This window comes from Salmo salar, chromosome ssa22 (assembly GCF_905237065.1).
Source record: "Salmo salar chromosome ssa22, Ssal_v3.1, whole genome shotgun sequence".
In the NCBI taxonomy this organism is placed as follows: Eukaryota; Metazoa; Chordata; class Actinopteri; order Salmoniformes; family Salmonidae; genus Salmo; species Salmo salar.
In genome coordinates, this window is record NC_059463.1 from 5,086,320 (window position 1) to 5,103,170 (window position 16,851).

The 16,851-nt window shown below is 43.0% G+C and overlaps 1 protein-coding gene across 2 annotated transcripts in view; it reads left to right on the forward strand.

Moving 5' to 3' along the window:
- The window catches only part of LOC106582665 (dynactin subunit 2), a 38,956-nt gene extending 22,362 nt beyond the window's left edge, over window positions 1–16,594 (forward strand). For both annotated transcript variants that reach the window (XM_014165940.2, XM_014165941.2), the window contains 11 exons: window positions 3,353–3,449; window positions 5,304–5,365; window positions 5,581–5,679; window positions 5,878–6,038; window positions 6,510–6,660; window positions 6,879–6,983; window positions 7,288–7,365; window positions 7,567–7,638; window positions 7,956–8,058; window positions 9,565–9,656; window positions 14,679–16,594. In XM_014165940.2, the coding sequence (XP_014021415.1) occupies window positions 3,353–3,449; window positions 5,304–5,365; window positions 5,581–5,679; window positions 5,878–6,038; window positions 6,510–6,660; window positions 6,879–6,983; window positions 7,288–7,365; window positions 7,567–7,638; window positions 7,956–8,058; window positions 9,565–9,656; window positions 14,679–14,765 (1,107 nt within the window). In that variant the 3' untranslated portion in view covers window positions 14,766–16,594. The remainder of the gene's footprint in view (window positions 1–3,352; window positions 3,450–5,303; window positions 5,366–5,580; window positions 5,680–5,877; window positions 6,039–6,509; window positions 6,661–6,878; window positions 6,984–7,287; window positions 7,366–7,566; window positions 7,639–7,955; window positions 8,059–9,564; window positions 9,657–14,678) is intronic.
- The last annotated feature ends 257 nt before the right edge of the window (window positions 16,595–16,851 follow it).

The window sequence follows — 16,851 nt, forward strand, 5'->3', positions numbered from 1 at the left end:
TATTAGCAGGTGATAGCTGATCTCATAGAAGTCATGCAGAGATGAAAGACCAAAGCCACAGGAGAAACTCTGAATACCAAATAAGCTAAAGGCATAAACTAAAACCAAACTCTACAATATGATGTGCTGTGGGTTTCATGCTGCTGTATTCTTCGCTCCCCCCTACCATTTTCCTAAGGTTTTAAGCCCCATAGCTTCCATCAGTCAGCTTGCATGCGGTTAATTTTCATGTAGGGCAGTCGTTCTTGGATACCCCAGAGTCAATGTTAATTTTACATCCACATTCTCTTCCACACCCTCTTACACAATTAGTGTTGTTCTGTTTCATTGGTCAATAAAGAGCTTGTTTAATTAGTGCGGAAATCCTGCTAGCGGGATCAAATTCGACAACATCCGGTGAAATCGGAGCGTGCCAAATTCAAAATACAAAATCGTAATATTAAACATTCTTGAAAATACAAGTGTCCTACATCATTTAAAAGCTTAACTTCTTGTTAATCCACCTGCTTTGTCAGATTTCAAAAAGGCTTTACGGCAAAAGCATACCATGCGATTATCTGAGGACAGCGCCCCACACACAAAAGCATTAGAAACATTTTCCAAACCAGCACAGGTGACACAAAAGTCAGAAATAGCGATAAAATAAATCACTTATGAAGATCTTCCTCTGTTTGCAATCCCAAGGGTCCCAACTACACATCAATTGGTCATTTTGTTCGATAAAGTCCTTCTTTATAATCCCAAAAAAGTCAGTTTAGTTGGCGCGCTTGATTCAGAAATACACCTGTTTCCCTCGTTCTAAATGCATACAAAGGAATCCCAAAAGTTACCAATAAACTTCGTCCAAACAAGTCAAACAACGTTTCTAATCAATCCTCAGGTACCCTAATATGTAAATAAACAATACAATTTAAGACGGAGAATAGTATGTTCATTACCGGAGATAAATAACGAAGTGAGCGCCCTCATCCACGCGTGCCATAATACTACAGCCAAAATGGGAGCCACCTAGAAAAACTACAAATTCTAGCTGATTTTTCAAAAAACAAGCCTGAAACTCTTTCTAAAGACTGTTGACATCTAGTGGAAGCCCTAGGATCTGCAATCTGGGAGGTATTCCTTTGATTTCCCCAATAACAGGGATTTGAATGGGCATGCACCTCAACAACAACAAAAAATCAGGATGGATTCTCCTCGGGTTTTCACCTGCCATATCAGTTCTGTTATACTCAGACATTACTTTAACAGTTTTAGAAACTTCAGAGTGTTTTCTATCCAGTTATATGCATATCCTAGCTTCTGGGCCTGAGTAACAGGCAGTTTACTTTGGGCGCATCAGTCATCAGAATTTCCCAATACTGCCCCCGGCCCTCAAGAAGTTAAAGATTGTTGATTGTGGACCCACTTGAAACCATACATGCCATACCTTCATAACTTTGTGTTCATGATTAAATTGTTTCTCTTTTCCTGATCAAATCATAAAACAGCCATCTTGGTTTTCCTTCCTGGAGAATAGACTGGTTTCTCCAACTGAATATGTGTGTGTGTTAGAGAGTTGGAGCTATCGTTGATTGGCATCTCACAGGGGTCCTCTTTCAAACTGTGTGAATAAACTCTTCATTGAGCTGTATGTCTGTGACTGGTTTAATGTATTGACTGTTATAGACTGCAGATGACAATTAGTTTTGTAGCTAGAATCTGGTGCATGGGCCCTGTAAAATAAATAAATTGTGTCTGAGGCTGGATGTACACATATCTAATTGTTCTGGTTGTACAGATGCAAAGGACTAGTTCCCAGATCATATTTAAAGAGCCAGTGTGATACATTTACATTACATTTAAGTCATTTAGCAGACGCTCTTATCCAGAGCGACTTACAACATGGTGCATTCACCTTATGATATCCAGGGGAACAACCACTTTACAATAGTGCATCTACATCTTTTAAGGGGGGGGGTTAGAAGGATTACTTTATCCTATCCTAGGTATTCCTTAAAGAGGTGGGGTTTCAGGTGTCTCCGGAAGGTGGTGATTGACTCTGCTGTCCTGGCGTCGTGAGGGAGCTTGTTCCACCATTGGGGTGCCAGAGCAGCGAACAGTTTTGACTGGGCTGAGCGGGAACTGTGCTTCCTCAGAGGTAGGGGGGCCAGCAGGCCAGTGGTGGATGAACGCAGTGCCCTTGTTTGGGTGTAGGGCCTGATCAGAGCCTGAAGGTATGGAGGTGCCGTTCCCTTCACAGCTCCGTAGGCAATCACCATGGTCTTGTAGCGGATGCGCGCTTCAACTGGAAGCCAGTGGAGAGAGCGGAGGAGCGGGGTGATGTGAGAGAACTTGGGAAGGTTGAACACCAGACGGGCTGCGGCGTTCTGGATGAGTTGTAGGGGTTTAATGGCACAGGCAGGGAGCCCAGCCAACAGCGAGTTGCAGTAATCCAGACGGGAGATGACAAGTGCCTGGATTAGGACCTGCGCCGCTTCCTGTGTGAGGCAGGGTCGTACTCTGCGAATGTTGTAGAGCATGAACCTACAGGATCGGGTCACCACCTTGATGTTAGTGGAGAACGACAGGGTGTTGTCCAGGATCACGCCAAGGTTCTTAGCACTCTGGGAGGAGGACACAAGGGAGTTGTCAACCGTGATGGCGAGATCATGGAACGGGCAGTCCTTCCCCGGGAGGAAGAGCAGCTCCGTCTTGCCGAGGTTCAGCTTGAGCTGGTGATCCGTCATCCACACTGATATGTCTGACAGACATGCAGAGATGCGATTCGCCACCTGGTTATCAGAAGGGGGAAAGGAGAAGATTAATTGTGTGTCGTCTGCATAGCAATGATAGGAGAGACCATGTGAAGATATGACAGAGCCAAGTGACTTGGTGTATAGCGAGAATAGGAGAGGGCCTAGAACAGAGCCCTGGGGGACACCAGTGGTGAGAGCGCATGGTGCGGAGACAGATTCTCGCCATGCCACCTGGTAGGAGCGACCTGTCAGGTAGGACGCAATCCAAGCGTGGGCCGCGCCGGATATGCCCAACTCGGAGATATATGATACATGATAGATGGCCCATGGTTAGAACACCAACAGCAGAAATCCCCATCAATCTGTCAATCATCAAGCCTTAAGAATAATTTTGCCCTAGATCCACTCGCAGACCTCTCTGTTCCCAAACCATGTGTACATTTGCGACTTTGCCGAGATTGGCTGGTAAGATCTCTGAGTGGATTGGAGACGAGAAAGTGAAGAATATGGCTGCATCTCAATAGTATAAAGAGAGCTGAGATGCAGCCTGTGTCTGTTGTGTATTCCTGTGGTATATCTGACATTACATTCTCTCTGGGTGCCTCCCTCCATAACAGGAAGAGTTGTGCAGTGACAGTGTGGAGAGGATCGTGGTCAACCCTAATGCAGCTTACGACAAGTTCAAGGACAAACTCGTCTGTACTAAAGGACTCGGTCAGTCTACTACATCCAACAGCTGGATATCCAGGCATGATATACAGTGCATTCGGGGAAAGTATTCAGACCCCTTGACTTTTTCCACATTTTAAGTTACAGCCTTATTCTAAAATGCATGAAATTGTTTTCGTTCATCTTCAATCTACACACAATACCCCATAATGACAAAGCGAAAACAGTTGTTTTAAATATTGTTTATGCAAAAACAAATAATGGTTACCTTATTTACATAAGTATTCAGACCCTTTGCTATGAGACTCGAAATTGAGCTCCGGTGCATCCTGTTTCAATTGATCATCCTTGATGTTTCTATAACTTTACCTGTGGTAAATGCAATTGATTGGACATGATTTGGAAAGGTACACACCTGTCTAGATAAGGTCCCACAGTTGACAGTGCATGTCAGAGCAAAATCCATGCCATAAGGTCGAAGGAATTGTCCGTAGAGCTCAGAGACAGGATTGTGTCCAGGCACAGATCTGGGGAGGGTACCAAAAAATGTCTGCAGCATTGAAGGTCCCCAAGAACACAGTGGCCATCATTCTTCCATGAAAAAAGTTTGGAACCACCAAGACTTTTCGTTGAGCTGGCCACACGGCCAAAATAACAATCGAGGGAGAAGGGCCTTGGTCAGGGAAGTGACCAAGAACCCAATGGTCACTCTGACAGAGCTCCAGAGTTCCTCTGTGGAGATGGGAGAACCTTCCAGAAGGACAACCATCTCTGCAGCACTCCACCAATCAGGCCTTTATGGTAGAATGGCCAGACAGAAGCAACTCCTCAGTAAAAGGTACGTGACAGCCCACTTGGAAGTCTGCCAAAAGGCACCTAAAGGACTCTGACCATGTGAAAAAATATTATTTGGTCTGATGAAACCAAGATTGAACTCTTTTTGGCCTGAATGCCAAGCGTCTTATCTGGAGGAAACCTGGCACCATCCCTACGGTGAAGCATGGTGGTGGCAGCATCATGCTGTGGGGATGTTTTTCAGCAGCAGGGACTGGGATACTAGTCAGGATCAAGGGAAAGATGAACAGAGCAAAGTACAGAAAGATCCTTGTTCCAGAGCGCTCAGGACCTCAAACTGGATCGAAGGATCACCTTCCAACAGGACAAGGATCCTAAGCACTCAGCCAAGACAACGCAGGAGTGGCTTCGGGACACGTCTCTGAATGTCCTTGAGTGGCCCAGCCAGAGCCCAGACATGAACCCGATCGAACATCTCTAGAGAGACCTGAAAATAGCTGTGCAGCGACGCTCCCCAGCCAACCTCGCAGAGGTTGAGAGGATCTGCAGAGAAGAATGGGAGAAACTCCCCAAATACAGGTGTGCCAAGCTTGTAGCGTCATACCCAAGAAGACTCGCCTGTAATCGCTGCCAAAGGTGCTTCAACAAAGTGATGAGTAAAGGGTCTGAATACTTCCGTAAATGTGATAATTCAGTTTTGTTTTTTAATACATTTGCAAACAATGTCTACATCTCTTTTTGCTCTGTCATTATGGGGAATGGTGTGTAGAAATTAGGATTTGATTTTATCCATTTTAGAATAAGGCTGTAACGTAACAACATATGGAAAATCAAGGGGTCTGAATACTTCCCAAATGCCACACGACCTGACATGGAATAACTTTTCCTGCATATTGTATCTTGTTATTATTATTATTATTATTATTATTATTATTATATAGTCTATATGCAGAGCGGTTGACCTCAGTCACATGATCAGGAAGACTCATGGCTCACCTAACAGGGTCAGGGAAAATTCCTGGTCCTAGACATCAGGCATTTCATGAATTTGTCACAAATCACCTAATATTCTGGTTTCTCCTGTAATAAATGTGTCTCTTCCAGACTTCTCAGACTGTATCAGTAAGAACAAAAGAGTGGGCTATGAGTCTGGAGAATATGAGATCGTGAGTAGACTCTGGGCCTACATTATTGAATTTCATATTGATCACCTTAGTTATATAAATATATTTAACACTTGAATTTCTGTGAAATCAATAGCAAGGCCTTTTTCCATTCTAATCGTGTGTGTTATTTGCTGTCTGTTCAAGTGCTTCACTGTGTTAACTGGTTGTCCTCTCACTCTCTTCTTTCACTTAATCCCCCTTTTCTCCCCGTCTAGTTGGCGGAGGGCTGTGGGGTGAAGGAAACCCCCCAGCAGAAGTACCAGCGGCTGGTCAATGAGATCCAGGAGCTCAGTCATGAGGTGGAAACCATCCAGGTAGGGCCCAGACACAGTTCCAAGCAACCTGTTTGCTTCCTAGCCCTTACGCCATACCCCCTAGGCCTAGACTATCCAGGTCAGACAGGAAAATCAGGAATCCCTTAAACCATCCTTTATGTACTGTATACACCATTTGACCTAGACCTACCCCAAATCAGTGGTTGCCCTTTTAAAATCTGTCTCGCTGTCCCCCAGGCGACCACGAAGGATAGCAGTGCAGAGGAGCGTCTGACCCCAGTAGTCCTAGCCCAGCAAGCTGCCCAGCTCAAACAGCAGCTGGTCTCTGCCCACCTGGACACTCTGCTGGGACCACAGGCACATATCAACCTAGCTGACCCAGACAGAGCACTGGCCAAGTAAGTAAGGGAGGGAGGGGAAGGGACTCCCTTCTGGGTCCCAGAAGTGCTCGCCAAGTGAGAGGACAGGGAGGGAAGTAGGAAGGGATTAAAAATTGTAGCAAATGCAATTTAGTCTCAAATGGTTACATAGTTGTCAGAAAGGGAGACGATATTACGTAGTCTTAGCAGTCGCTGCTCTTATTAAAGACTTAAAAGGCGTCAGGAAGCCTAGCGGTTAAGAGCGTTGGGCCAGTTACCAAACGGTTGCTGTTTTGATTCCCTGAGCCGACTAAGTGAAACATTTTATGATGTGCCCTTGAACAAGGTACTTAAACCCTAATTGCTGCTGTAAGTCACTGCATAGGAGCATCTGCTAAGTGACTCAAATGTAAAAGACTATCTTCTTATCCCCCTTATGTTAGTTCCTTCCTTACTCTCCCTCTCCCTTCTCCACCCTTTTGTTCTCTATTTGTTTCTCTCCACCCCCAGGCGTCTGCTAACCCAGCTGGAGGCAGCGAGGAGCAATAGGGGGAGTACAGGGGAGGGGAAGGCCTCAGCAGCAGCTAAAGCTCCTGATGGTGTGGTGCTCTATGAGCTGCACAGCCGGCCAGAGCAGGAGAAGTTCACGGACGCTGCCAAGGTAAGGGGCCCCGGGGCCATGGCCTGGTGTCTGCCAAATGGTCAGCAGTTGCTCTGCATGCGCATGTGAATGAAGAGAGCTCAGTGAGTGTTTAGCTTTTGTGTCTGTTGCGCTAGATGGGTTGGTGACGTAATGTTAGGTGTGTGAGGTCTGTTGACTAAATGATTTGTCATTGTTACATGATTTAGTAGTTAATTGTCCATTTCTCCTGTGTGTAGATGGCAGAGCTGGAGAAGCGGCTTGCCGAGCTGGAGACTGCTGTGGGCTCTGGATCAGACAAACAGGGTCCTCTGAGTGCTGGGGTGCAGGGAGGCAGTCTCATGGTGAGTCTCTTCTGTACTCTTCTTTCAGTACTGAACTCCACCCATATCGTCAATCACTGTTAACCCTTTGACTGATTTTGAGACATTCTATCTGTGTGTCATCAATCACTGTTTGGTACTGAGGCAGAATTACTAAATATTATTAAGTTCAACCTACATAGCCACAACTTCACTTCGTGGTCATGATTGGAAGCCAATCAATCCCTGTTAACCTTGTGACTGTCTCTCCCCCCCCCCCCCTTTCCATCTCCCTCTTTCTCTCCTCCATGCTGTCTTTGTCTCTCCCCCCCCACCCACCCCCCAGGACACCATGGAGCTGCTGCAGGCGCGGGTCAGTGCTCTGGACTCAGCCACTCTGGACCAGATAGAGGCCAGACTGCAGGTAACACACCTTTACCATTGCAGAGGCAAATACAAAACGGCTCAGTGTCTGGGGCAACTTCAGCCTACTCCACACTGTGTGTCTTGCCGCTTCTAGTTGTCAGAAGGCCTGGAGGGACCTTGACAACCAACACCATTTGTTGTCGTACTGCAATACTACACTTTTATGTACGTGTGACGATTTTGTGTTGTCTATGTATAGAGTGTCCTTGGGAAGATGAATGAGATTGCAAAGCACAAGGCAGCCATCGAAGATGCTGATACACAAAACAAGGTCAGTAACTACCTGGTTTTTATCTAAAACTTTTAAAATGTGAACTTTATACCGCATCTTAGGACTATTTCACACAACATTTTTTAAGTAATTGTGGCCTGACCAGGAAAAACTTTTGGCACAAACTATGCCCTATAGATCAAACCCTGACAATCCACTACAAACCATATAATTATTCCGACTGCATTTTACAGCAACTCGTTCTGCTGTCAGTCAATATTGTTCACCCCCAACCTTATCATTATTTGGTCTGCAACTTGTTCCATTAACTATTATTATATTTATATTATTCCAATAACTGTTATGTTGTCTGTCAGGTGTCTCAGCTGTATGACGTGGTGCAGAAGTGGGACGCCATGGCAACCGCTCTGCCTCAGGTGGTGCAGAGGCTCATGGCTGTCAAAGAGTTGCATGAACAAGGTAATAACTAGGGCTGGTTCAATTACTGTGTAACTGACGGTTATGGATAAGGACATGAAAATAAAATAACCGTAAAAAAACAACGGGGATGGGGGAACGAACAGGTGACGGAAGCCGGACATTTGTGCGGTTGAGTCTGTTTCTGCGGTAACATGGACTCTTAACAACGTGATGAAACTTTGTTGCTCCTTGCTGAAACAAGCAACAAATAAAATAAAGCTTTATTTATACAGCACATTTCAGACATGGAATGCAACACAATGTGCTTTACAGGAAAAAACTAACACTGAAAATAAAAGCTGAAATATTTACTACACAACAAGATAAAAAAAAAAAATAATAATGACAAACTGAACAACTAAAAAGCACCTGAAGGAAAAGCAAAGCTAAACATGTTTTTTAAGATCTCTTTTAAATATGTCCACAGTTTTGGCCCCCCTCAGGTTCTCTGGCAAGCTATCCCAGAGGCTGGGGGCATTTAAAATATATATATATATATATATATATTTATATTTATTTCACCTTTATTTAACCAGGTAGGCCAGTTGAGAACAAGTTCCCATTTACAACTGCGACCTGGCCAAGATAAAGCAAAGCAGTGCAACACAAACAACACAGAGTTACACATGGAATAAACAAACATACAGTCAATAATACAGTAAAAAAAGGTCTATATACAGTGTGTGCAAATGAGGTAGGATAACGGAGGTAAGGCAATAAATAGGCCATAGTGGCGAAATAATTACAATATAGCAATTAAACACATTAAACGCATAACTAAAGGCTGCCTGTCCATGCGGCTTGGTCCTAGGCTTTGGGATAGTTAAAAGGCCAGTTCCAGAGGACCTGAGGGACATACTGGTTTGACTGGTAGACTCATTTGTACACTCGCTGCCAGTCCACCCATTATGCAATCATTGACTTGAATGGAGACACCCTTTCTATTTCTATGGCAGCACATGCAGTCAGGAGCACATGCTGTAAAAAAATGTTTTGCTATTCGAAAGGTTATTACGGAGACCGTGGTCATTTGGCTGGCCAATTACAATTATCCAAAAAGCCATGACTGTCACAACCCTAGTAATAACCTGACAAGCTCACCTGGTGTCCATACTTGTGGCAAACAAATTGTTATTTGAGTTTCACTGGATTTGGCTAGAATTTTGCTCTTTTGGGACTTCCATTGTATCAAGCAAACAAAATTTGCCTCACTTTGGCTTTGATTGAATTTTCATCAAGATCCCCTCTGCTTGTCTGTAGTGCCTACATAGCTCTGTGTTTCTCTCTGTGCCTTGTAGCCATTCATTTGGCTTGACTCGCTGGCTGCGATTTACACAGGCAGCCCAAATTTGATGTTTTGCCCAATTATTAGCGAAAGATCGATTGGTCAAAATATCAGAATTGGGCTGCCGGTGTAAATGAAGCTATAGTAATGCCGATTGCTTAACTCTGATGGACAGTGTCTGTCTGTGATGACATGACTCATCAGTCTTAGTCTATCTATAGCCATGCAGTTTGGTCAGCTGCTGACCCACCTGGACACCACCCAGCAGATGATCAACAACTCTCTGAAGGACAACGGAACACTGCTCTCACAGGTAGGAAACACTTCATCACTCACTGCTTTCACACTGCTGTAGGACACATTTCACACTGCTCTCACAGGTTGGTAGGACTGCTGCTGGGACTGACATGTGACCTTTATACTACTGAGCTCTTGTACCTTTCACACTGTATCGAGCTGAACTGTACTGCACTTGTCTGATTACCCATCCATCATAGTTGCTGGAACTGTGCTGAAAAGGAGAATGTGAAATTATGGTGTGGAAAGGGTAATAAAGTTCTCTCGTCTATCTGGGACAAACATGTCCATGTACAGGATCCCCATGGTGTCACCTTCTGTACATTGTGCATTGTCTGTTTTTGACAAAGGTCTTACTCTTGTGTAGCTAAACAGCCTGTCCATTCAATACATTCAACCAAATAAATGCACTTAACTTAAAATCATTGTTTATGAATTATCATAGACATATGTAATGATTTTGCAAGAAATATAAGTATTTTTATGTACAGTGCCTTCACATCCCTTGACTTTTTCCACATCTTGTGGTGTTACAGCCTAAATTTCAAATTGATTTAAATTGAGCTTTTGTGTCACTGGCCTACACACATTTTTACAAATGTAGTGAAAAGCTGAAATGTCTCATCTAGGTATTCAACCTCTTTATTGTGGCAGGCCTAAGTAAGTTCAGGACAAAATTTGCTTAACAAGTCACATAAGTTGCATGGACTCACAGTGTGCAATAATAGTATTTATCAGGATAATTAAATGACTACCCCATCTCTGTACCCCACACATACAATTATCTCTAAGGTCCCTCAGTCGAGCAGTGAATTTCACGCACAGATTCGACAACAAACACCAGGGAGATTTTTCAATGGTTCGCAAAGAAGGGAACCTGTTGTTATTGATTTGTTTACAGTGCATTCGGAAAGTATTCAGACCATTTTGTTAAGTTACAGCCTTATTCTGAAATAGATTAAATGTTTTTTCCCCCGCTCAATCTACATACTCCATACCCCATATTCACAAAGCAAAAACAGGGTTTAATACATTTTTGCAAATGTATAAATGGAGATGTCACATTTACAGTACATAAGTATTCAGACCTTTTACTAACTACTTTGTTGAAGCACCTTTGGCAGTGATTACAGCCTCGAGTCTTCTTGGGTATGACGCTACAAGCTTGGCACACCTGTATTTGGGGAGTTTCTCCCATTCTTCTCTGCAGATCCTCTCAACCTCTGTGAGGTCAGCTGGAGAGCATCGCTGCACAGCTTTTTCAGGTCTCTCTAGAGATGTTCGATCGGGTTCATGTCCGGGCTCTGGCTGGGCCACTGAAGGACATTCAGAGACTTTTCCCGAAGCCACTGCTGTGTTGTCTTGGCTGTGTGCTTAGGGTCGTTGTCCTTTTGGAAGGTGAACCTTTGATCCAGTATGAGGTCCTGAGCGCTCTGGAACAGGTTTTCAAGGATCTTTCAGTACTTTGCTCCGTTCATCTTTCCCTTGATCCTGACTAGTCTCCCAGTCCCTGCTGCTGAAAAACATCCCCACAGCATGATGCTGCCACCACCATACTTCACTGTAGGGATGGTTCCAGGTTTCCTCAACATGATTCTTGGCATTCAGGCCAAAGAGTTCAGCAGGCTGTCATGTGCCTTTTACTGAGGAGTGGCTTCCGTCTGGCCACTCAACCATAAAGGCCTGATTGATGGAGTGCTGCAGAGATGGTTGTCTTTCTGGAAAGTTCTTCCATCTGCACAGAGTAACTCTGGCTCTCTGTCAGTGACCATCGGGTTCTTGGTCACCTCCCTGACCAAGGCCCTTCTCCCCCGATTGCTCAATTTGGCTGGGCGGCCAACTCTAGGAAGAGTCTTGGTGGTTCCAAACTTATTTCATTTAAAAATGATGTAGGCCACTGTGTTTTTGGGGACCTTCAATGCTGCAGACATTTTTTGGTACCCTTCCCCAGATCTGTGCCTCAACTCAATGCTGTCTCGGAGCTCTGCTGACAATTCGTTCGACCTCTTGGGTTGGATTTTGCCCCTGACATACACTGTCAACTGTGGGACCTTATATAGACAGGTGTGTGCCTTTCCAAATCATGTCCAAACAATCCACCACAGGTGGACTCCAAGTTGTAGAAACATCTCAAGGATGACCAATTGAAACAGGATGCACCTGAACTCAATTTGAAGTCTCATAGCAAAGGGTCTGAATAAGTATATAAATAAGGTATTTCTGTTTTATTTAAAATACATTTGCAAAAAAAATAATGGGTTATTGTGTGTAGATTTGAGTTTTTTAAATTCATTTTAGAATAAGGCTATAACATCACAATGTGGATAAAGAGAAAGGGTCTGAATACTTTCTGAATGCACTGTATGTAAGGGACCATGTACATTGCACCAGATTTAGCTAGACAGCGAATTTTAATCTGTAGTCCCTGGAGAGAAAACAATCAACATCATTACAATGCTACAATATAGCACACTATTTAAAATGTGGGTGGATGGATGGATGGATAAATATAGTACCTGTCAAAAGTTTGGACACCTACTCCAGGTTTTTCTTTTTTACTATTTTCTACATTGTAGAATACTAGTGAAGACATCAAAACTATGAAATAACACATGGAATAATGTAGTAACCAAAATAATGTTATATATTTTAGATTCTTCAAAGTAGCCACCGTTTGCCTTGATGATGACAGCTTTTCATTTTCTCAACCAGTTTCATGAGGTAGTCATCTGGAATGCTTTTCCAACAGTCTTGAAGGAGTTCCCACATATGCTGAGCACTTGTTGGCTGCTTTTCCTTCACTCTGCGGTCCAACTCATCCCAAACCATCTCAATTGGGTTGAGGTAGGGTGATTGTGGAAGCCAGGTAATCGTGATCCTTCTTGGTCAAATAGCCCTTCCACAGCCTGGAGGTGTGTGTTGGGTCATTGTCCTGTTGAAAAATAAACTATATTCCCTGTAAACACAAACCAGATGGGATGGCATATCGCTGCAGAATGCTGTGGTAGCCACGCTGGTTAAGTGTACCTTGAATTCTAAATAAATCTGTGTCAACAGCAAAGCACCATCACACCACCTCCATGCTTCACAGTGGGAACCACACATGCAGAGATCATCCGTTCACCTACTCTGCATCTCACAAAGACACAGCGGTTGGAACCAAAAAATCTCAAATTTGGACTCCTCAGACAGAAGGACAGATTTCCACCGGTCGAATGTCCATTGCTCGTGTTTCTTGGCCCAAGCAAGTCTCTTCTTCTTATTGGTGTCTTTTTAGTAGTGGTTTCTTTGCAGCAATTTGACCATGAAGGTCTGATTCACGCGGTCTCCTCTGAACAGTTAATGTTGAGAGGTGTCTGTTACTTGAACTCTGTGAGGCAGTTATTTGGGCTGCAATCTGAGGTGCACTTACCTCTGCTGCAGAGGATAAGTTCATTAGAGTTAACTCTGGGTCTTCCTTTCCTGTGGCAGTCCTCACGAGAGCCAGTTTCATCATAGGGCTTGATAGTTTTTGCGACTGCACTTGAAGAAACTTTTCAAAGTTCTTGACATTTTCCAGATTGACTGACCTTCATGTCTTAAAGTAATGATGCACTGTTGTTTCTCTTTGCTTGTTTGAGCTGGTCTTCCCATAATATGGACTTGGTCTTTTAGGGCTATCTTCTGTATACCAACCCTACCTTGTCACAAGTGACTGGCTCAAACACATTAAGAAGCATCCCAGGTTACTACCTCATGAAGCTGGTTGAGAGAATGCCAAGAGTGCAAAGCTGTCAGACCCCTGATTCAAACAGCTCTTATTCTCTCCCCCTTCACATTAGAAGCCTGAAACAACGTTCTAAAGACTGTTGACATCTAGTGGAAGCCTTGGGAAGTGTATGGTGCATGTATTAATTACACTTTGGATGGTGTATCAATATACCCAGTCATTACAAAGATACAGGTGCCTTTCCTAACTCAGCTGCCAGAGTGGAAGGAAATGAAGTGAAAAGAAGGAAATATTCCATAACATGCATCCTGTTTGAAATAAGCCACTGAAGTAATACTGCAAAAAAATGTGGCAACGAAGTAAACGTTTTGTCCTGAATACAAAGCGTTATGTTTGGGGCAAATCCAAAACATCACTGAGTACCACACTTCATATTTTCAAGCATGGTGGTGGCTGCATCATGTTATGGATATGCTTGTCATTGGCAAGTACTAGGGAGTTTTGGGGATAAACAGAATATAGCTAAGTACAGGCAAAATCCTAGAGTAAAATTACCATAAACACAAGGCCAAATATAAACAGGAGTTGCTTACCAAGACATTGAATGTTCTTGAGTGGCCTAGTTACAGTTTTGACTTAAATTGACTTGAAAATCTATGGCAAGACTTTGACAATTTATAAATGATCAACAACCAACTTGATAGAGCTTTGTAACAACAATGTTTGAATATTTTCTGAAAGCACTATACTTGACCAATATTTACAATGACACCCCTGTTTGTGCATGGCCATTCAGTTCCTTAAAACATCTTTAGTTTGATGGTGCCCAGATTATATCTGTTAACAACTTTAACACTCTCTACCAGCCCCAAAGACTTAAGTTAGTATTTGTATAATTCATACAATCTTAAAGTTAAAATCACTTGTTTTCATAATTAGGCTGCTTGGCTCAGGGTCATTAACACTGTTACAATTGCCCCAAACCCTTGCAGCCATGACAAAACCATATGCCTAGCAATAAACAAGGGATAAATGTAAATGTTTAGCTAAAATAGTGATTAAATTATGCTTGTTTGAATTCTTTGACGTTTATGCTCAGGACAGTAAGAACAATGCAGCCAGTGGAACAAATTACTTTCACCCATAAAACATGCAAATAGTGAGATTTGGGTGAAAGCAGGGAGAGAATCTAAAAGGAAATGTGCTGAGTGAATTTCATCACTCTAGCATGTTTCTGTTTGGGGAAATTTAAGGTGTTTCAATTGTCGCTATTGCTGCCGGTCTCCCCTACTGTACAGGCATTGACTCTTAACATATTCCCCCCCCCAGGTGCAGACGACCATGAAGGAGAATCTCCTGTCGGTAGAAGAAAACTTTGCTGCCCTGGACCAGAGGATGAAGAAGTTCAACAAATAAATCTGCTTAATTTGAAAAACTGCTCTTGGTCAAGTTTGGAAAATGTAGGAGAGGGAGAGATTGGAGTCTTTTCCACTTCTCTCCCTGTCTGTCTTCATCTCTTCCTCTGCCTTTTTTTCTGGAAGCCGGAATGTTTGATCAAGTGGATTATAATAGAAAATGGAGACCAAATGTTCTTGTCTATTCTCCCTTCCCGCCCTCTTTCTTTCCAATTGAAACATGTTATATTTGGTATGCAATGCAATACGCCACCCACTATACAGAATCCCATTGAAATGTTTACTTTGGCTGAAATGCATTATTATTATGGAGTGGTTGCGGGTCTGACCTTTTGGGGATCTTTAGTCCAGAAAAGATCACGTTCTGCGCAGGTGTATATTCTCCACTTTACGCACAGAACAGGCTACTCAGGCAGATGATGCTACTTTTAATAGACAGATTAAAGCTCAATGTCTGCAAGATCACGTAATGATCACAGTATTCTACATAACAGAACCTAATATAATAGCATAGTATAACATTACTGTAAAACAGAAACACTATTCAATAGTGAAGGATCATTCAAGTTTTACAGGTGAAACATCCATGCGGCATAATTCTGCATAGTAACCATTTGATCTCCATCAGTTTCATGGTTATATGCATTTAGGTATTCTTGAGTTATACAGTGTTTTGAAGTAGCCTGTTGTTTTGAATGATGCACGGTGAATGAATTTTAGATCAGATGGTGTTAACGGTATTTTGTCTAGTGGCGCGCGCGGTTGAGTTTTGGCCGTGAGAGAAATGCGATGGTGTTTTTGTATTACAGTAACGTTTTACTATGTTTGATTCTGTTATGTAGATTACTGTGAATATTATGTGATCTTGCAGACATTGGTCTAAACTTTACTAAACAAGCACCATTCGACCTGAGTAGCCTGTTCTCTACGAGTAAAGTAGAGAATACATGCGTAGATCGTTATATTTTTTTATTTAACCTTTAACTAGGCAAGTCGGTTATTTACAATGACGGCCAAACCCTAACGGCGCTGGGCCATATGCCCAGAAGCTTCAGCAATTTTATTTTCTGACTAAAGATCGCTCCACAGCCTTATTACGCCCACTATATACACACACATCAATTAATATTCACGTTCCCTTCAAAGCTTGATTGCTTTTAGACTGAAATGATTCTCAATGAAAATGGATCCATAACCTTTCAACCTCTTCAGCCACACTGTTTAGGTATTTTCAACAACATTCATTCAGCTAAGTCAATTTATTTTCCTGTTTGTGGCAGAGCCCTATGTAAAGACATGGCTCTGGTTTGAGAAGTGTTCAGCACAACAACAACAAAAAAAGGTGAAATGGCATGCTTAAGAAAGGACATGTCTACAACTGCACAAAAACGAACCATCGGCTGCATCCCAATTGTCCACTCTTCTGCCAAATGTGCACTTGCACACTTCCCGTCACGGATATAGCAATGGTGGAAACTTCCTCCAGCCAATGCTTACACCAATCCAATGATGGGAAGTGTGCAAGTGCACACTGGCAGAAGGGTGGAGAATCGGGATCTGCATTGTCATCCATCTTCCTACTGGTGTAGCAGCAGGAGCACCTACAGTACCTGTGTGTGTTGGGGGCCTGAAGTCATGAAGGAATACTTGTAAATATACTTATGTACTTAATGTTTCATGCTCAGTTGCTTGTAACTATTGTATTATGACAGACTAAAATACCACAGACAAACGAATCTACTGTGTTGACTGTCATTGCTTACGATGGACTGTTTTGTACCTGATCCAGTCTGGTGATGGGATATCTGAATAAAACATGCTTTAACTACACTCACTTTTTGAGAGGGAGAGCAACTCGCATATTCTACTTCATTATTACTTGCATTGTTTAAATAATTACTTATACCCTGAAAGACCCATGACAATTAAGTCCTCTGACTTGATGTTGTGTAAAAATACCGAACATTGCTACTGTGCACAGACTGCATCTGCCAGACTAGGGTAATCTGATCCTAGATCTGTGGTTACCCGCAACTTTTTACTGGAGCGCTCTATTCTAGTTACAATCTGTTTGTAATGGTGTAAAG